We start from the raw sequence: 23332 nt of genomic DNA on the forward strand, positions 1-23332 counted from the left end.
TGGCGCAATTAATATGAATTGAAATCTACAATTTTTAAAATAAAATGTGTTTAACATTAGTGATCTGCATCCTTAATTTTTCAAGCCCAGCCCGAAAAATTTTTAAAAATGTTTTGCCGGGCCGGCCCGAATTTGAAATTTTTTAAAAAGTTTTCCCGGACCGGCCCGAACTTATTTAAATATAGAAATTAATTATTATAATTGCTCAAAATAAAAGATCTGTGTTATATGTCGTTTAGTTTTAAAAAATAAAATCAAAAATTTTTATTTTACACAAAAAAATCAATAAAATATTGAAAAATTTAGATATATTTTAAAAAAATTCCAAGGTCCAACCCGGCTCGGCAAAATTTTTTTAAAAAATATTAGGCCCGGCCCGAACCCGATTATTTTAAATAGAATTAGGCCCGGCGGGCTCTAGCTTTGCAGATCTCTAATTATTATATCATAAGTCTTTTTATTATTAAATATGCTTCAATAGTGTCTAAACCATCATTTCAAACATGTTTGTTTATAAAAATATAAGAAATAATAAAATCATGTATAATAGGAATAAACCAGTAAAGGGAGCCTGGCCGAAAACCAGTAAAAGCGAGTCGAAAGCCTGTAAATAGGAGGGGGGGGGGTGGTGGTTGGAGCCTTCCCCTGAGACCGTTAAAAAAATGTCCACGAGGTCGTTGCATAAATCCTCCCCTGCTGTCTCATATTTTGGACCCAGTATATAAACTTTTATGTCTTCCTTGACTGTAAAATTTAAAAAACAAATTCTAAAAGATTTGATAAGAGTTTCTTTTGAGAAATGAAGCACTTATTTCTCAGCTCGTTGAAACAATCAACATGATATAAAGCTCTATCTATAATTTATTCATTTCCACCACAACCTTTATAGCAATTAGATGGGAAAGCGATGATTTGATATTTTGTTAATCGCAATATTATCCTGACTATGAAACTTATTGTGCAGAAGGAATATATTTTTTCATATAAAATATATTTTATCTTAAATATTCTTATTTAGCAAATGATATATGCATCTTATATATTTTTGATATTTTAATAAGATACTTGTATCTACCTCTAAAATAAACTTTTTATGATGAATCTGTACCTAGATCTGCCCAACTCTGCTTATAGCTTTCATTTTGGGAGCCTCAAATCGTGTGCAGTATTTTGAACAGGGTTCTATACTGAACCTGAGTTTGCGTTCGAAAATTATTTTGCCAGAACCCAATATTTATGCTTATAATCCCGAACCCAAATTTTCCTAGCTTAGTCAGTTTGATTGATTTTAAAACAAAAGTGAGAAATAATAAATTATAACCAAACGTTTTTTGTTTTTACTCCTAGTCCTAATGCATTAAAATATAACTGCCCAATACTGTTTTTCAATTTTTTACCAGTAAAATTTTTAAATCTTACATACCTCATTATATTCAATCGATAGTTTAAACCAAACTCGAACCAAGGTGAGTGTGTCTGAAACAAGCTTCATTTAAAAAAATCCGAACATCACGAAATTTATTATGAGATTGTCTAAAACCCTGGTTTAAAAAAAACTATTCACCCCAACATTCAATTTTTTTTATAATACCCGCCCTCACTTTTTAAACGGTATAATAAATTTAATAATTTGATAGAAAAGCTCTAATAATTTTATATTTTGGAAAAAAGTCAGACACATATCAGTAAATGGGAATTTTACAGATACAATTTCAATATAAGATTTAAGCTAGAGATCCAACCCATTATCTATCTACAAATGTTTCAATCCAGGGGCAAAAATCAATTATTTATATATAACAAAAAGTGGTTTAAGCGGATAAAAAAATATAATAGGTTCGAGTGGCTTCTTTTAGCGATTTGGTATAAAGTTATGGTTACGGTTCAGAAAATTATAAGTTTATTCCAATATGATTCGGCTAGCTCCGAATTCCTTCTATCATAAAAAATAAATCTCTAATACAAATCCTCAGATATTATTAATATTAATAACCTCATAAGATGAGATATTATAATATATTATTTATAATAAAAAACTTTATTTTTCAATAAAAAAAATTATTATGGAAACGTTGTAATTGTTGAGAAAAGAAGAAATGAATTTAATATAATACATAAAATGTCAGTTATTTTCTGACAGGGGAATTAAGTTTTCCTTGGGGAAAGAAGGGGAGATGATGATCACGGGATGTTTCATTGTTAGGAAAAACCCCTAGTTGGAGATTGGGAGATATTGGATTAATGGTAGAAGATGTCAGCTGTGGACCTTTGGGAAATGAAGAATTGGATAATTATGATTTATTATATTATATTTTTTCTACATATTATATATTAGATTGTTGTTTTATTTAATGAATAAATTTGGATCGTCTTGTTATGAAATATGGTTTGTTTTATATTATGGAATATGGCTTGTTATATTGTTACCGTCGACAGGATTTATCTAGGGATTAATGTGAAACCACAACGCAAGTAACTATACAGAAGGAGGTGAGATTAAGGGGTGAGTTTAAGGATTTCTATACTTTTATATTTAACTTAAAAAGGTGTAAGATAGAAAGTATGTAATGAGTATTAGGCAGAAATATGGAAATAAGATCAGGAATTTAAGACAGTAATATTTGGTATATTATCTTATGTCTAGATGTGGTACATCCAATTTTGATTATTATTTGATATGCCTTAACCCTTTAGGTTCCCTCATAAAATTAATATGTTGCAACACGATATTTAGTAATTTTTTATTGATTCTAGTATAATATAATATAAAACACACAAAAAAAGTTTTTTATTCAAAATGGCGGCTCTCCCTGGTGGTTTCAAATTCATATCATTGACACCTTATGGAAACTTTCGAAACAGTTTCTATTTTTATTTAGACATAGTGGTACGTTGCATAATTTGCACGACCACCTTGTTCTTCTGGGATTTAACTTTGTACTACAGAAGGTACACCTTCGTGAGGTTCCTGCCTGAGGTTGATGAGCTGAGTTTTTTAGTCTAATTTCTGGAAGGATATAAGCTTTATTATTTTTTCTTTGCATTGATATATAATTATTATCATTATGAATATTATCATCCCTATTAACATTTTTACAGTATGCCAATTCGCTAGCAATTATTTGTCTTCGGAATTCTTTCGATGAGAGTTTATTATCTGTAAGAATATTGTATATTATGAATGAATTGATAATCGCCGCATCTATCAGCCAAAAAAATATTGGTAGTCACCATTTTCGCCACTTTCGCGAAATTTCATATAAAGACTTGAAATGGTCAACAGACCCCATATATTTATTATACATCTTTATCATTATTGGACATTTTACGTCAAATACTTCCCCTTTTTTATTTTTTCTCTTCACAGTATCCACTGATCTCGGATCAATATAATTGGGCATTATAAATACGTCACGATTATCTCGCCATTTAATTATACTTATATTATTTTTGTCACTTCTCCAGTCAAACTCACCTCTTTTTAATTTTGTTTCCATATTCTTTATGGGCAAGTATCTCCTATTTTTGTTTAGTGTTCCGGTAGCATATATACCTTTCTTTTTTAAATCGATCAATTTCAATTTGATAAGGTGTATCCGATTCATAATCATCACTATCAATTTGGTAACGTGTATCCGATTCATAATCATCTTCGGAATCAGTGGATGAGTTGTCTAACGAAGAACCTTCAGATGGAATGTCCAGATAATCATCCATATATATAACAAGCTAAAATTATTGCGAAATGAGTTGGCAAAATTTATCAATTATTTAAAAAAATAAATATTAAAAATATTGTTGTTAAGTGGCAGTGGTTAGTTTAATATACCACATTAAAGAGATCAAAATAATATATAAATATTATTTATTTGAGCAAAAATAAATATTAGAAAGATAGATAAAATAGTGAGGAATATATACATTTAAAAATATTTGATAAATATACTTACTTATAATTAAAATTGGAATTTTAAGAAAAATCACCGTAAAAAACGTATTTTGAAATAAAGGCGCGAAAAAAAAAATTAAAAAATAACTCCTCCACAAACATATGAAAAAGAATATCTTTTAATATATATTCGTGGTGGTTTCATTTTATATGATTAACTCCTTTAGAAGATATAAAGGTTAAAAGGTGGTTTTATATTTGCACTACCGCGACCGAAAGGGTTAAGACTCATTGAATGGTGTTATAGATATTCCGTCATAGGAAGGTAGACCTCATGATCAGCAGGACAGAAAGGATTGCTAAATATTTGAAATTTAGGAAAATATATATGGAAATAGACTTTTGTAATAAAGTATATATTACAATTATGCATTTTGGGTTTTTAAAGGGATGGACATGTGTGGGATCATTTATTATTAATTAATGTTAATATATTGTATTTGTAATTTAGTTTCAATTAAGGTTGATATGTTATTAAAGGATCTATTGAGGGTGAGTTAATGTTGTTTATTTTGAAGTAATTAACCTTTTTTATGAAATAGGTTGTAATGTGAATTACACATATGATATATTTAATGATGAATGATAATAGTTATTTTGATTTAGTGTCTGCATTTAGTATATATATAAATTGGATAGGAATTTATATGATATATCAGATGATGTATAATATTTTTTTTTCCAAATTATGAAATCTTTATATTTAATATATATTTTTTTTTAAATTATAAAATTTTTATTTGCAATTATTATATTATTTTTATGGTATGCAATGATGTGAAGGGAAATTATTTTTACAGATAAGGTCAGCCCATGTTGAGGGGTAGGCTTTGAGGTGAAAATATTGTTTAGTTTGCATACTGGGGAAAGTTTTTTTTTTTGGTGTAAATTTTTTTTGTAAATATGCTGCATAATATATATTTTTTAATCTTTTTAATAATTTTATAACACATCACATTTTACTATTTAATTATGAACATATTTTTTAAAGAAAAGACTCAAATTATTTTATATTGTGAAGGTATATACCATATAGCCCATTATATTCTCAATTTTTGTGAATTTGCATTCTACATTTTTGTGAATTTGTGTTAATTGTGATGGCAGAGTTAGGTAGGAATAGGATATTTTTCTTAAGATACTGAGTAATTCCTAGATGGAAAATATTTTATTTTCTACATATTATATATTTTTCCTCCCTATAAAATATGAAATTTATTTCTATACATAGTATTGTAATTCTATTTAAAATCTTTGTTCGGCAAATTTTCAAAACTATTTTTAATACCTAAAAATGGATTTTTATATCTTATCTATTTTAGGAGATATTTATAAAAATGTAGCTTTGATTTTGTTTACATTACAGAAGGACAATTACATGTGTTAAAATTGCATTTCACACATAGACCATGTGTTCACTGTCATAATTGGGAGACTTTGATTTGTAAAATTTGATTTTTGGTAAAGTCAGTATGTATTGCGTTTGATGAGTCATTTTTATTTTTATAATTTTATGTTTTAGTTAAATTGGTGAGTCATTGTTATTTTTATAATCTTATGTTTTAGTTTAATCGCGTTAACATTTTATTTTTAGATTTATAAAAGTTAATTATTGTAAAGTCATTATGATGATGGGATTTAATTATTTATTTGTGATGATTCTATAAAAGGGAAGCGAAAATTGTAAATTATCAATTCATTTCTTTTTTTGAATTCATTTTTTTAAAATTAATTAATTTATTTTTAACAATTAATTTTTTTCGATTTATAATTATTAACTATTTTATTTTTGTTTTTTAATATATTTTTTTTTTGGTTGTAATAGTATATATAAATTTTGAAATAAAATTATTCATTTTTTTTGTGTGGGAAATTCAATAAAATTATTATACTCGGAGTTTTGCTTTCTATTCGGACTTATACGGCACAACGTAATAGTTATTATAGTATTAAATGCAAAATCATTATTTCCTAATATGAATCATACCCAAATAATGTATATTATAGCTCATAGTTCCCAAATGTCTAAAAATGAATGAATTATTATGTTTTGCCGATATTACATTGTCCATATTTATGTTCCATAGATTATAAATGCAGATACCCCAATGTACATGTTATTATTGATAATATGTGTTTTCGCGATTATATATTGAAATGAATCGGAGATATTATATTATAAATCATCATAAGGGAAGACGATTCGACAAATTCCCTGAACGTCTTCAAGGCGTCTCGATACAATTCAAAAAGGTGATTCGATACAATTCAAAGAGGTTATTCGATACAACACCACCACAGAGAGAGGGACGCTGGGCTTGTGAAGGGTGGGCCTGTTGTAATTGTTGAGAAAAGAAGAAATAAATTTAATATAATACATAAAATGTCAGTTATTTTCTGACAGGGGAATAAAGTTTTCCTTGAGGAAAGAAGGGGAGATGATGATCACGGGGTGTTTCATTGTTAGGAAAAACCCCTAGTTGGAGATTGGGAGATATTGGATTAGTGGTAGAAGATGTCAGCTGTGGACCTTTGGGAAATGAAGAATTGGATAATTATGATTTATTATATTATATTTTTCTACATATTATATATTAGATTGTTGTTGTTTTTAATGAATAAATTTGGGTCGTTTTATTATGATGTATGGTTTGTGTTAGAAACGTATTTTATTTTCCCGTTCCAAGTATAGTTTCTTTGTTTGGGAAGAATTTCCCTTAAAACTAAAATAAAGTTGGTATAATATAAACTTGCATTACTCAAGAGAATCTTAAAAGTTAAATTACTGATTGTTGGTTATTTTAGTTTTTTTGATCAGGAAACCTAAAAATGGGCGAATACATTGCTCATCATTCAGGACTTTACCATGGATTGGGAGTATGACGCAAGATCGTCATTAAAATTGAAGAGGGTAATTTTGATTGATAGGAAGGGGTAGAAAGGTAAGAAGGAATGATCGTGACAACTCGTCATTGGTTTAGAGGGGTGAAGAAGTTCCTTAATTTACAATATAATGAAATCTCCAATTTTCACAATATTGACTCCTTTTTGGAAAACAAAATTATGAAATTGTATTATTATAGTGATTTAAATATTAAGAAATTTTTAAAATATATAAATCTTTTTAAAATAATAATTATGATTAATTTAAAATAAAAAAGGTTATTAATGTTGTCGGGTTCTCCTTTTACTAAAACAAATTCTTTTAACTAATTTAATTTTTCACCGAGGATAAATTTTATATTTGAAATAATACAATCAAATTATTTACAATTTTCTATAAAAAATGACAATAGATTAGTTTATCATAATTTCAATATCTAGCACCGATCATAAGTTAAAGGGAAAATTTTCAATCATAATCATCGAATATTTAGTGATAAATTTTGAAATAGATCGAAGCAGCCAGTACCGGTTTTTATTTCATTACCCATAACAAGACAGGCGGAGGGTGTTTGCAAATAATCCGAGCTACCTACATATTTCATAATTTGTAAACAAAAAATTTTATAAAAAAATAAATAATATTATACAATCCTTTAAAAGAAAAGCCTTCTAAATATTAATATATGATATAAAATATTGAAATGCCAAGTTTATAAATAAAATATTAAGATATAATAAAAATTAGCATATCTTACATAAATAAAACAATCAAATGATCTGCAAAATAAATCTACTGGCTTTAACTAAAATTCATAAGAATGCAACACTATGCATAAAATAAATTTTATTATCGGTAAAAGAATTTGATTAATAAATATAAGGATAAGAAACATTTAAACCTGAAATAAAAGAATCCATGAGAAAAGAAGTAGTGGATTCGAAAGACATTTTAAGAAAAGGAGATGTGTTGTTGGCGAGAGTAAAACGATTGAATGCTTTGTAATGCCCAGAATTCGTCATTTGATCGGCTATTAGTGACAAATGTCGGTAATCAACCTTTATTCCATACACGGAGAAAACGTTTTGAATTTCCTATTATGGAAGAACAAAAAAACCAGTTATTCAAATAGAAGAGTAAGAGCCATCCATATTTATAAAATTTTTAATAACAAATATTTTCTATAAACTTTAAAATATAACAATAGATAATTTTTAACATTGTCCCACCTTTATAATGGCATTTCTACAAGCTTCGATTCCATACACCTCCAAAATTTTGTGCAGGTCATTGCAATAAAGTTTATTAAGGTCTAAAACATTTCCATACTTAAAAATTTCCTAGATTTTTTAATAAAAAAAGATACAATATATATAAAGAATATTATAAGCAAATTGGCTCAATAACATTCAAATTGAAACCAATTCTTTAATAAAAACGATTTTTAAAAATTATTTATAAAGTTAAAGATAAAATGAATATCTACATTAAAATTAATGCCTTCGACGTTTAAAATCAAGGTATCAGGATCAGGTCGAGATATAGAAGATGATGTAACACCAGAAATTTCGTAAATGTATCCATTTTTGCATTCCTTTTCCAATATCGCTTCCATATCAATTTTATTGTCCGATAATGGAACCTAAATTTTTTTTATATAACTAGGTATAATTATTATTCTAATAGTGGAAGAATGAAGTTAATGAAACAAAAGAAACGCGAATTAATATTAACGACGATCTTATAAATAATGTGTTATATAAAAATGTGCAAAATAAAATATCTCCTCAATGTTTTAGCATTTCTTTTTCCCAGTCACTATAGCTGATTTATAATTTAACCTTCTCCCAAGCAGGGTTATCTTTTATTGCTGGTTTGGTTTCACGTATCTTGTTCCTTTTTTCTCTTATTCATGATCTTTCTATTCCAAAATATCGGTATTTGGTCTTCCTAATGACGTATTACTACTTTTTTCGTCGTTCCGCAATGCCAGTATTAGGTTGTTTGCACTAATTTTAGTAGCTCATTTTTTCAATTTCGGGGAATTATTTTTATCCGCCTATTTGTTCTAATTCACTGCATTATTATTTATTTCTTTAGTCTATCCCATACATGTATTTTTTATATTCATTATTATTTTTGTTCTTAGATTTACTTTATCGGATTTTACCGATATTTACATTATTATGGGATATTTTCTTATTCCAAAACCCATTAAATTCTTCTTCTCTTTACTTTATTATTTAATTAATTTTAACAAAAAAATCTTGGTCACTGATGTTACGGACGAAATTTTAAATTCTGGTATAAACGTACTGATTTATTTCACATTTTATATTCATATTTATTGATTTTGCCATAGATAAAATGAGTTCATGCAATTATATTTATTTAATCTAACTTGGATAATATACTTTGCTACCAATAAGTGGAATATAAATTGATAATTTTTCATTAAATTTATGGTCAAACCAATAAAATAAATAAGTAAGATATTCATAAAATTCTTATAAATTACTTGTAGTGTCGCACGGCAAATACTATCGTCAACTTTTTTATCGTAATAATAATTGGTTTGCATTTCACTTGTTTCTTTATTATTCTGAAAAATAAATAGTACATTAGGTTTAAAATTTAAAAGTCAAGCAAGGCATAATACAAAAAAATATTTTTTTAACTATTAATTGCTAATTAATATAATATAAACCCGCTTAAGGCCATTTCCAGACAGAACGTTTTTTTAAAACGGTTTCTGAGGCATGTTTCTAGTAATTTTTTAATATTTCCAAACAATTATAATAATGTTGAATTAATTTTTTATATAATATAAAATTTTTTAAAAATTGGTATTTCATACGCCATTTAATCGTTAATAAAAATGGAAACATGCCTCAAAAACTACTTTGAAAAAACGTTGACTGGAAATGGCTTAACGTTTCTTAACGAAAATATATAAGTTAAAGGTGGGGGGGGGGGTTATAACATTTCTGGAATCGAAAATCAAAAGATATTATAAACGAGTACTACTGTATTTGTTTAAAATATAAATTAAATAAATGAAAATTCAATGCATATTTGTAAAAAAAATAATTAACTTTTTAAAATAATAACCTTAGGAGTTTTGTTAACATTTTTGGACTTGCCACGCTTTTTTATGCTTATATTATTTTTTGTAGAACTATCTTCTTCATGTTCTTCGCTTAGCAAGGGGCAGGAATCAGAAAAGCCGGATGTAGTTGAAGAAGGCATAGACGTCGCCCTGTAATAATCACCTTTAAAGGCGTAGTATAAAAAAAATTCAAATGCAAATTTAGATATAATTAAGGTTTCTTTTTGGGAACACAATTAATCTATAATTAAATATACATTATTTTAAATTTTGACTTTTTAGTGTTATTTAAATATAATACAAAAAAATTGGCATTGCTCTGTGAATTCATAAATAAATAGATTTTAATGCAGAAATTAACACAAAATCAAAACTGACATAAAAATTGAAAATATTTAATCAGTAAATAAAATTTTTAAAAATAATAGTAATATTTACGAATAATTTGAACAAATAAATGTTTATTATTTGTCAATTTTTTAAATATTATTCGCATTCGTACATTTTGAATCGAAAATGGCTAATGAAAAATCTTTCGGTAGGCCTAGACATGAGTTATAAAAAGATAAAATTAATCAATATTTGGCTGAGATCACTGAAAATCTAATTAAATGGAAAAAATACTTGCCCAATTGGAATTTTAAAAATACAAATTAATAAGAATTTTAAAACTGTGCGTATGATTGACTAATCATAATTAATGCAAAAATTCCTAAATTACATTAAAGAAAAAAACGGTTAATTTGGGCAAATACTTTGTCCCTATTTAATAAAATTTGGCCATTATCTTAGCCATTGAATAATTAGTGTATTGTATATATTATTAATGGCGCATATATTTATCTATTAGTTATAAAAATGAAATATAAATCATAATAAAATCTTAGAATTTTTTTTATCATCTTGATTTCAACTTTTACCTTCGTTATTCTGCTCATCAATATCCCCGTCGGAATCCATGGAAGAACCGGTAATGGTAGAGGAACTAGAATTATCAAGAGCGGAAGATAATGTAGATGAATCTGCTTCTGTATCGGGGCTACCATCTTGTTTCTTATTTCGTTTTTGCATATCTTGTTTAGACCCTTTTGCAACTATTTTTTTCCTTCTTTTTTTCTTAACATTATTTCTTTTTGCGCCGGAGATTTCTTGCTCTCCCTGTGTGTCATTCGTCGCTTCCTCGTAATCATTAGGATATTCGGTTTCTGGAAATTATAGAAATAAAAATTATTTAAATTCAAAATAAGAAAAGGAATTAGGAGTGTACCGATACCACTTTTTGAAGGCGGATCCGATATTAAATTGATATCGGCCGATTACCGATCCGATATCATATCTAATAATGTAATCTGAAAAGATACCAATGGTTTTAATTTTTAATATACTTTTTATAAGTATAACATCTATAATTTAACTATACCAAAACATATGTCATTTAAATATATTATAATGATCAGTTATAGTTTATTCAATTCAATTGCAATTTTAAAAGTATATAAAATATTTTTTATTTTCTTTTTAGAAATATAAAAATTTCCAATTTACAGAGGTCAGTCTGCGGCGATAGGGACTGCCAATTTAACTAAAAACAGATTATGAAGAGATTATCGCACACTTTTATAAACAGAATGCGCAAAAAATAACAATATGGCAGAATGTTAATTAATTATTATTATTAAAAAATTAAACATAAAAATGAATTTCTATTTTATTTATAAATAAATGGTTTTTTAGATATAACTTTTTTAAAAATTTTATAATATTTTATTTTTGTTAAAAACGCCATTTTTTATCGGATCGGAAAATTTTATAATATTTGCCGATAACCGATATTTTAAAATGGGTGAAATATCTACTCGATCCGAAAAAAATATCGGTACATCCCTAAAAGGAATTATCAATAATATATTAGTAAATTATTAAATAATGTGTAGTTTATTAAAGTGCTATATAAAAAATTCTTTTATGTAAATACAGCAAAATAATCTTAACATTTAAAGGTAAATAAATATATTGTTTTTAAACAACCATACAAACAATATTTAATTGATCATACATAAAACAAGAAATAAAATTATTACAGAAGTGTTAATTTTTTTTATGAAAATTAAATTATCATCTCACAATTCTCTTAAAAAATAAGTTACCTAACTATAATTGTGAAATATACCAACAACCCCATATCGGCAACATAATTCACCTACATTTAATTATAATCGAAATCCCTTGCAATAATAACCCAACTACCCAGAATCTGTCAAAGTAATCTACCCAACGCAGATCTATCAGAAACAACACATTGCAACAATCTATCCTAATCTAGATCTCTATTCATTGCTCAATGCCTGCCTTGCCTAAGTAATCGATACATATAAGGAAGTAAATATACTGAGTGAACTTCTTAAACTTCTTATTGCTGTCTCCCCAAATTGGCAACAAAAATCAGCCCAATCCTCCCCTAATTGAAGTGTCTATTATAACTCAACTTATAGACCACATATCTGAGAAGATCTATTTGTTTTAACTCCTCTATATCAATAAAAATTCAATAAACCAAAGAACACTCACAAAATCATATTCCAATTTTATGGATCTAATTAATTCTAATATTCAACCTACTAATGAATACAATGACATTTTTTCCAATTGAACATCCTACATAAATACCAACACCAACATTTACAATATTTACAACACCAATAATGCTTTTAGTTCATCAATTAACAAATGTTATATCCATGATTTTATTCCATGACTTGCTTAAAAATAGGAATTGAAGCACTGCCATTCTCCTTTTATACAACAGAAGTTTCCTGCACATTTATACATTACATATTTTATCTTTCATTTTTTTCTCTTAAAACTTACTTTTTAAACTTAATTATTAACACATCAACATTAACTTTCCAAAAATTTAACATTTAAATTACACATTTTCCTTATATATATATTACACATTACAAATTTTCTACTTACTTGCATATATTTCTTTTTGAACAAATACAACAGATGTTTCCTGCACATTTATACATTACATATTTTATTTTTTATTTTTTCTCTTGAACTTACTTTTTAAACTTAATTATTAACACATCAACATTAACTTTCCAAAAATTCAACATTTAAATTACACATTTTCCTTATATATATATTACACATTACAAATTCTCTACTTACTTGCATATATTTCTTTTTGAACAAATACAACAGAAGTTTCCTGCACATTTATACATTACATATTTTATTTTTTTCTCTTAAACTTACTTTTTAAACTTAATTATTAACACATCAACGTTAACTTTCCAAAAATTCAACATTTAAATTACACATTTTCCTTATATATATATTACACATTACAAATTCTCTACTTACTTGCATATATTTCTTTTTGAACAAATACAACAGAAGTTTCCTGCACATTTATACATTACATATTTTATTTTTTTCTCTTAAACTTACTTTTTAAACTAATTATTAACACATCAACATTAACTTTCCAAAAATTCAACATTTAAATTACACATTTTCCTTATATATATATTACACATTACAAATTCTCTACTTACTTGCATATATTTCTTTTTGAACAATAAATTATTATTTTCTTTTTACAATACTTCTGTATTGTAATTTTTTCCTCTTTTTTAAAACTTTTTTTTTTTTTCAACACTCCAAAATTCAAACCTTCCTATACATCTATAATTTTACTCAATTCTTTTTTAACATTTTTCTTTTACACTTGAAAACTCAAATCTCTTTATACATCTTTAATTTTACTCATACCTAAAAATACACCCAACTATAATTTCTTTTTTTTAAAAATATATATTCCTCAGTCTTTTAACCTTTATTTTCCCTACCCATTATATTTCACAAAGCAAATAATCAACATCACATACCAACTATTCCCTAAAATTCTTATGCCCATCTCCTTCCATATGGAAAAATCTTGGTTTTACAATCTCATTATTCTCTATAGATCATTTCTCCTTACTCTCCATCACATCTGCATTCATTGTACAAAATAATTTGACATTTCTCTCACTGATAAGTTCTTTCACTCAATTCATAGCCTCTCCTTTAGTCACACAATGGAACGCTGCCCCACGTGTTCCAAAAACATAAAAATCACCAAATCCGGCCTTTTCACCAAGCACAAATCCAAAGGCTGTGCTTGTCCTGAGTCTGGAAAGCGTCCTTCCCCTCCCTTCCAAAATCCCCTCTCCATTTTTTCTACTCACAGTTATACTTCCACCTCATCCAATAACGCCCACATACCAACCACATCAGACACATTCATTTCCCTCCACCTACCACTCACGTCGACATCATTAACTTTCTAAAGTCCGACAAACCTCCCATTATTTCTAGAATTCCCAAAGGCTCTAGAATACAAGTAGCCAAAGCTCTCTCTACCTGTCTTCATTCACTATTAAATAACTTTTCCTCTCTAGATCATTGGCTCAAACTTTTTTCATTTTCTTTCACGACTCTCCAACCTCCCAATCCTGAGATTCACAAATCTTTAACCCAACAAATTAAAGACGCAACCATACACCCCCTCACCCTCACATCCACCTTTTCTCCTCATAATTCTAAAAACTTTCCAGCCTCCAATTAAAGGCTAAGATAATTTCTAATAAAATAAACAATCTAAACATCAAATCTGCTCTCCGCTTACTAGCATCTGACGACTCAATTGCAACCAGTAATGAGGAGAGCTACAACAAACTTAAACTTAAGCACCCTTCTGGAGGTGACCTCATACCTTCTCCTCCGCCCAACATATTTCCCACTAATTTTACCCCCGTCGAGGTGCGCAAAAGTATCCTATCCTTTCATCACGACTCCTCGCCCGGGTACGATGGGCTTCGCCCCATATTCCTCCAGGACCTTACATCCCCCCTCATAGTTAGCCAGGTCCCTATTTTACAGAATCTAACAACATTCTGCAACAAAATAGCACATGGACCTGTTCCCGAATCCATCAGGCCACTCCTGTTCGGCGCTAAATTAATCGCACTCGAAAAGCCGAACAAGGACATCCGGCCGATAGCAATCGGGACCGTATTCCGTCGTCTCGTTGCTAAACTCATAGCTTCCAAAATTAAGGACAACGCAGCCTTAATTTTAGCACCCCATCAACTCGGTATTGGCATCCAGGGCGGTTGCGAAATAGCCACACACGCTACTCGCATCCATCTCCAAACCAACCCTAGTGACGAAATCCTCGTCAAAATTGATTTCTCTAACGCCTTCAACTCCATTCGCCGTTCCCACTTTCTTCCACAAATATACCACTCATTTCCCACCTTCTCCCAATTTTTCCACTCCTGCTATTCCAAGCCATCTCATCTCCAATTCAACAACTACATACTTTCATCATCTGAAGGGATCCAGCAAGGCGATCCTCTAGGCTCGATACTTTTCTGCATAGGAATCAACGAAATGGTCAAAAACATTTCTACCAACTGCAATCTTCCACTCCACACTTGGTACATCGACGACGGAATATTCTGCGGCTCCCCTCACGAGGTCGCCAAGGCCCTCGCCATCATTAATACACATTCCGCCAAAATTGGACTTTCACTTAACGAACAAAAAACCGAGATCTGTCCACTTCATTGTTCCATCCCATTCACCCATAACTTCCTTACAACCGAGCTATCATCCCTCACTCATCTCGGCTCACCTGTCGGTGGCTTGCAATCCATTAATCACTTCTTCTCTAACGCATCATCTAGCTTACTTCATTTCAAAAACATCTCTAAATTTCTCCCTCGCCATCAAGCTTTTTTTCTCCTCAAAAACTTTTACTACATTCCTAAAATTCTTTACGCTCTTCGATCCACCTCAATCTTTAAATTTCCCGACTCACTAAAATCATTTGAAACTTCCAATCTCTTGCCGAAGAGATCCTTAATCTTCGCTTCAACCATAATTCATGGCTACAAGCATCACTTCCATGCAAGCTCGGGGGCATCGGCTTACGCTCACCTCTAACTCTTTCCATCAGTGGATTCATCGCCTCCCGCCTCTCATCTGACTCAAACATTAGCCAGCTTTCTCACTTTCCTGACCCATTATTAGCTGAAGCCCAGACCATTTGGGACAATTCCGTTGTCCCAAACACTCCTCGACCCTCCTCCTGTTTACAGAGACTGGGATACTCCACTCAACGAAGGCTCCGTCGCTTACCTAAAATCGAGCCTTCATGACGACGATCTCACAGTCTTTCACCAATTAAACCAAGGATCGGGTTACGAGTTTCTGGAAACTATACGCTCCAACAACCTCGACTTGTTGCTGACCGCTAACGAGCTAAGATTTACCATTGGATTACGGCTCAATTGCGAAATTGTTCTACCGTACCAATGCAAACATTGCGAAACCAGCGTCGATCGCAAGGGCAGACATTGCGTCCATTACCGAGGCCGTTTTCCACGGCACACCAATTGTAATGACATCATATTGCGCGCTCTCAAATCCGCAGGCATTCCATCAAGACTTGAACCGACCGGCATTTTTAGATCCGACGGAAAACGTCCTGATGGAATGTCCTTGATTCCTTGGTCAAGGGGCCAGCTACTAGTCTGGGACTTCACCTGCATTGACCCAAATGCACCATCCAACCACAACGTCGATGCCCTCGCTCTAGCAGAAACTCGTAAAACTATCAAATATAGTTCCATAGACCCCTCTTTCTTATTCATACCTATCGCCTGCTCTACTCTTACCATCTTCGGTAGCAAAGCTCTAAGTTTTTTTAAAGAATTAGGCAAACGGATTCGGGAAAAAACCGATCAGCCTAAAGAGTCCCTTTTCTTACGACAGAGACTTGCTACCGCCATCATTCGCTCTAACTACCTAAGTTTCATCTCTTCCATTGAATAATCTCCTATGTCTATGCTCTCTCTCTCTCTCCCTTCTCTTTCCTAGTTTCCATTCTTTTATCCCTTACCCTCTTTCGCAAATTATATTTTTTTTACCTTTATTAATTTTACCATATAAAAAAATTTATAATTTGCTATAAACTTTTGATAACATATTATATCAGCAACTATTGAAATAAAGAGAGAATTTACCCGTCAAAATATGATGGAAGGAAAAAGAAAGGTTTAATAATTTAAGAAATAATTTAAAAAAAATATTCATTAGGTTGCTTTTAAAAATTTAGAATTTAATATTTTGCCTGGTAATTAAGGACTCATTTTTGTTTAGAATTGTTTAAAAATTTTCCAGAGACGGAGGAGTCAAATTTCCAAAAAACACTAAAATAAATCGGAGAGATAATATAAAATTGAAAGCTGTGTCTAAAATCGAATTTACAAACTTTCAAAATTTATATGAAAATAAATAATTTAAAAATTTAACATACGATTTCAATAAAATTTGTGAATGTTTTGAAACTTAAAAATGGTTATGGACATAGCCTAAATTTTTTTTTTTATGAAAACTTATTTTAGAGATTTCAAGTATGTTTTTAAAAAATACATAAAAAATATAAGATTTTTTTAGTCTGCATTTACAAAAATTATTTTTTTATTAAAGACTTAAATTTGAATGAAGCTTGTAAGAAAAATTTATTTTCTATGTTTTTCCTTAATAATAAATGTTCGAAACATATTTTAAAAGTAAGATATAGAAAAAGAATTAACGACGCTTTCTTTATTTTTAATATCTGTTATATGATGGTTATTATTGGAAAGTAAAGATATTAGGCATTAAATAAACAGTATGTTGGAGCTTAAAATTTTAATTTTAAAAGCTTTCTTTATTTCCTTCCATTCTTATCTGTTTGCAAAAGAATGATTTTTCTACATATAATGCTAATAGGCGAAATAAAAAAATATAGGATTAATTATTATAATATCTATGCCGATAATATCAGATCGGCACCGATACTCGGCGTTTTCAAAAATATCGGATATGGCCGATATTTTTTTTATTGTTTTTGGTTATTTTATATTTCTATGTATAATTGTATAATTTTTTTAATTTTATAAATAATTTCATTAATAAATTAATGAGAGGAACTAAAATACAATTTATTTGTTGTAATGTTTAAAAAAAAAAGTTTTCTACACTATTTTTTATTATATAGTATCTGCAACAAGTAAAGGATATTAAAATATCTAAAGAGTTACATTCAGCTATCCAATTTTTAATAATGGAACTCAAGATTTTGGCCAAAGTAAATTAATCAAGCTTATTTATTTTGCCCACATATATCAAGAAGGTTTGGACTTCTATTGGCGAAATTTCGAGGCTTATTAAAATCTCTAATTAGTCCCTTTTATTAATCAGCTAAATGGAGCTGTTTAACAACACACATTCATCCATAAACAATGCAAATATTTCTAATAACATCATTAATTTTTAGAGAATATAAAATACAGTTAATCATTCATGAAAGTTGGTTGGTTTATTTATAATAGAAAATATTGATATTTTATGCCATTGGTTAAAGATAGATGGTAAATAAAACTCAATCGAAATATCGGATCGGTAAAAAAATTGTGGATAGGTCCGACTCTAGTTAAAATTGAAGGAATCGACCCAATTGATACCAAAATATCGGTATTAGTGTATCTCAGATTTATTTATTATACTTATATGTTCCTCTTCGGTAGACCTACCAATTTGATCTTTGTCCTCTTCCCCACTTTCCTCATCTGATGACGAGGTAATCGAACTTTCACGCTTTATTTTATTTTCTTCCATTTCATTTGTTCCATCTTCGTTTGTATCTCCTTGGTCCTTAGAATCATCGGGCTGTGAAAGGAGAGATGTGAAAGTCCTAAATTTCTTGTGACTTTCGAATAATCTAAATGTAAAAAAATATCAATTATTTTTTTTACAAATATATTGAAAAAATAAATAAAAGAAATTGAATGAATTGTTTTGGGAATCAAAAATTATAAATAAGAAATACTTTCTAATTCCTACAAACTTGGTTTCATCATTTAAAAGAAATGAAGGTAAAACTGTTAAAACTAAAACATTGAAATATCATTTTTGAATAGGCCAATCAAAAATATACGAGTAATATAAAAAAATTAGTAAATATTTGAATTATTCGTAAATATTTTAATAAAATTTAGATGATAAATTAGGCCGGCCACATTGTCAATTATCAATTTTTTTTCATAGTGACCGGATTTAATTTCCAATACTATATTAAAATATATGTAAATTATTATCTACTTATAATTTATTTCAATATTCGATTCGACTTTTTGAAGCTTATTTTTGAATGATCAAAATAAATTTAATAATCATACTTGATATTGTTGAGCAGCCCATTTTCTTTATTGATAGCCCTAACAAGTCTACTCAATAAACGACTTTCTATTTGTGAAGCAACATGACTACATAACTTTTTTCTCATTTTTTTACCTCCCTTTAAAGGTAAAATTTTGCTCAAATAGGAAATAGGTAACAATCGGAAAGTTATTTCGTAGATCCAAAAAACTTTCCTATAAAGATATTTTTTTAAAAAAATTAAGTAAATAAGATTGGAAAAAAGAAAACGGGATTATACTGATAATTTATAACAAAAAAATTTTTTAAATTAATAAATTTTATATAAATGATTGATATTGTCATAAAAAAATTAAAATTGTGTAAAATCTTGAATATTATATATTTTACTTGCGATTTTTGGAATCATAAGTTGTAGTAATAGATTCGTTAACTTCTATATTTTCTAAAACCTATCACAGTATTTATTAAATGTAAAAAAATAATATTTATAATGAGTTTTAATGTATATATAATATTTGCTTAGCCGTGAGGTATTTAATTTGGGCATATTAAAAAAATTTGTTTTATTTGAGCAAAACATATCATTGAGCTGCTCGTAAATCAAGAAAAGTGTCCCTTTAAAACGCCTAAATAATAAGAGCGAAAGATGCCACTGATTTTTTCATTTTTCAAAATTGTTAAGAGTATTTAAAAAAATGAAATTTATTGTATTTTAGCATTTTTACTGTGGATATATAAGAATATAGTACTGAAGAATTCATTTATTATAAAATAACATTTTGCAAAAACATGGATATAGAACTATAATACTCAACCGATGATATCTCAAATAGGTTATATCAATATTATATTATCTGCTTGTGATTTTATTTTATGTGCGTATATTTACAAAAAAAGTTTTTATAAACTCGAATCGAACGTTCTTAAATGATAAAAATCAGAAACCTGCAGGTTAGGCCCAGGTTTCAGGGCAGGGCCGTATTTTAAAATATACCCGGGCCGGGCCTTAAAATTTTTTAAAAAATTTATACAACATGAATTATTATATTCGTCAATTAGATATGGTTATAATGATTATATATAGTTATGATTAATATAAAGTATATTCTCAAAATATTATTTACACAAATTTATAGTATCAATTTGTAATATACTAAATATCTGTTTAAAATAAAAAAAAAATATGAAATGTAATAAACGGCTAACACAGTATTTTATCCAGAAAAATATTAAGCAAGCCTAAAAATTTAGTTCATATATCCGTTAAAATCGGCTCAAAACGAGCCGTTTAACAACATTAATATGCTTGCTTATTAAATGATAATACTCGCTGAAAAATATGATAAAATATCGAATAAGTGAATTTTAATATAATTTTAAAAAATTCCGAACCGGGCCTAAAAAATTCGGGCCGGGCCCCCAATTTTTTTTTTAAAAATATCAGGGCCTAAATTTTTAAACTCGGGCCGGGCCGAGCCGTAAAACATTTTTGAAAAAAAAATCGGGCCGGGCCGTGCAAATGATACCTCTGCAAATTGCTGATAAAATATTAAACATGTAAACAAGTAATATCTATTGTTTTATTTTGATTAACTCTAATAAATTATTCAAGAAAAAAATTATGCATCATAGATTCAAAATTTTAAAAATAATTATGCTCCAGAACCAGAAAGTATCAGATTCTATAGAAGTGGAATGGAACATTATTTAATATATTATCTTCAATAATTATAATAATCAAGATGGAACATTTTTAATTTTGAAAGATCTAGAATAAAACAAAAACAACAATATAAAAACTTACCTCACTAAAAGCTACTCTACTAAATACCAATTTCAATTCTTCCCCCCTTTCCTCCTCCAGCGACAAGGTAGAATTTTCATTTGTCATTTTTAAGGGCGTCGACATTACTGGTGTTTTTAAGTCTCGTGTTGCAGTCATAAGAATTTCTCTAAGCCTGGGAATACCCAAGGTTACATTCATTTCACCCCGTCCGGCAAAATGGAATGTGTTAAGAGTCATTTGGGTAGATGGTTCACCCACGCTCTGTTGTTTAATATTTTACATTAAAGTATTTACTTTAAATTGATTAATAAAGGTGATAAAATTATGGTCATCGAATTTTCTCAAAAAATAAAAATAAGGTGCAGTAAATAATACGGCTGTGCCGATCCATATATTTTTCACCGATTCGATCCGATATTTTCCGTTGCTTCAAAACCGATCCGATACTTATACTGATTATTTATCACACCCCCCCCCCCCCATTGAATCAAATGTAATTAAGAAATCAATATTTTTTATGCAAAAAATTGAATTATGCATTTAATTTTTTTATTTCTACAATTAAGACCAATTAAAAAATATATATTTAATAATATATCTATTTTATGTTGGTATGAATTATAAATTGTAATATTTAATTATAAAATTATAATATATTAGATTTTTTAAAATAAATATGAGAGCCTCTGATTTTCTTGCAATAAGCTTCGAGATATGGTATCTATATCAGAGACCTTCATCGTTAATTTTTTGACCAAGCGGCTCATATCAAATGTTAAAAAAATTCCCAAGTCCGGTCCAAGCCCATGATAAGTTAAAAAAATTTCCCAAACCCGGCCCAAGCCCATATCTAAAAATTTAATTTTTTTTATTTAATGAAAATAAACAATATTTAAATATATTTAGGCAATCATTTTGTTTACAATACTAAAATTTATTATTATTAGAAGGATAAAAGGCAATATTTCTTTAAATTAACAACACTTTTAAATAATATAATTTTAAATTTAATAATTTTAGGCCCTAGCCCAGCCCATTAAAATTTTATTTTTTAAATCCAGGCCTGGCCCAGGCCCACTAAAAATATAGTATGGGCCGGGTATGGACTTACGGGCCGGCCCATGAAGGTCTCTGATGTATATTTCCTGCCGTACTCAAGGCAGACTCAGATGATTCCGCTGATAACGCATTTTGCTAAATTATCTTTGTCATTTGTAAAATATTTTCATAATTCAGATACCATATTTAAAATAAATAAAACTTTGGGCGTTCCTTTCTATTTTTATAAAAAAAACTTTTAAAATAATATAAATCTATTTTAAAAAAGAAATAAAATTTAGAGGGTGTTGTGCATTTGCATTGTTTAAAAAAAAATTATTTAGAAAATATTAAATAAATATACATAACATAAAATAACAAAAAAAAGAAAATTAAAAAGATCGGATTGAGTTTTTACAGATATCTAGGGCTGTGCCGATACACATATTTTTCACCGATCCGATCCGATATTGCTTCAAAACCGATCGGATACCGATCCGATATTTTTACTGATTTTTAATCATCCCTGTTTGAACCAAATGTAAAGAAATCAATATTTTTTATGCAAAAAATCGAATTATGAATTTAATTTTTTTATTTCTACAATTAAGACTATAATAAAAAAAAAAAAATATATCCATTTGTTGGTATGAATTATAAAATTTAATATATAAAATTATAATATATTAGATTTTTTTAATAAATATGAGAGCCTCTAGATTTTCTGGGAATAAGCTTCTACGATATCGACTATCTATATCTCTGACCGTACTGAAGGCAGATTCAGATAATTCCACAGATAACGCATTTTGCAAAATTATCTTTGTCCTTTGTAAAATATTTTCATAATTCAGATACCATATTTAAAATAAATAAAACTTTTGGTGTTCCTTTCTATTTTTATAAAATAAAACTTTTAAAATATCACCTATCCAGCAGCTGTTAAGCTCTATCAAGAATCTTTCAATATAAAGTAAACTTTAATCATAAATATATATATAAATAAAATGAACCATGGTTATATGTCCTACTTGCAATAACAATGTATCTCTAATAAAAGGAAATAAAATTATTTGTCATGGTAAACGTGGTAACAGATGCCCTTCATCAGGAACTTTCTTTAACAACAATGAACCTATCATCCCTCCATCTTCTTAACCTGCTTTTATTAATAATATTAATTTGGAACCAATACCTACATCTTCAAGTTCCCACAATACTTTCACAGAAACAATTCCTACATCTTCATGCCCAGATAATAACATTAATTCAACATCTATTGTTGAGGCTCAAGAATGG

At 28.5% G+C, this 23332-nt stretch overlaps 1 protein-coding gene across 4 annotated transcripts in view; it reads right to left on the reverse strand.

The window, feature by feature from the left end:
* Nucleotides 1-7180: 7180 nt before the first annotated feature.
* The window catches only part of LOC135925164 (DNA-directed RNA polymerase I subunit RPA1-like), a 59914-nt gene continuing 43762 nt past the window's right edge, over nt 7181-23332 (reverse strand). For 3 of the 4 annotated variants that reach the window (XM_065460376.1, XM_065460374.1, XM_065460377.1), the window contains 11 exons: nt 21014-21256; nt 19597-19658; nt 19227-19421; nt 18555-18769; nt 10863-11147; nt 9945-10105; nt 9352-9435; nt 8320-8475; nt 8063-8173; nt 7735-7927; nt 7181-7424 (listed from right to left, as the gene is read on the reverse strand). In XM_065460376.1, coding sequence (XP_065316448.1) covers nt 7312-7424; nt 7735-7927; nt 8063-8173; nt 8320-8475; nt 9352-9435; nt 9945-10105; nt 10863-11147; nt 18555-18769; nt 19227-19421; nt 19597-19658; nt 21014-21256 — 1818 coding nt within the window. In that variant the 3' untranslated portion in view covers nt 7181-7311. The remainder of the gene's footprint in view (nt 7425-7734; nt 7928-8062; nt 8174-8319; nt 8476-9351; nt 9436-9944; nt 10106-10862; nt 11148-18554; nt 18770-19226; nt 19422-19596; nt 19659-21013; nt 21257-23332) is intronic. The other variant, XM_065460375.1, reaches the window with a different exon arrangement.

The sequence above is a fragment of the Gordionus sp. m RMFG-2023 genome, chromosome 2 (assembly GCF_954871325.1).
Source record: "Gordionus sp. m RMFG-2023 chromosome 2, tfGorSpeb1-WG-v2, whole genome shotgun sequence".
In the NCBI taxonomy this organism is placed as follows: domain Eukaryota; kingdom Metazoa; phylum Nematomorpha; class Gordioida; order Chordodea; family Parachordodidae; genus Gordionus; species Gordionus sp. m RMFG-2023.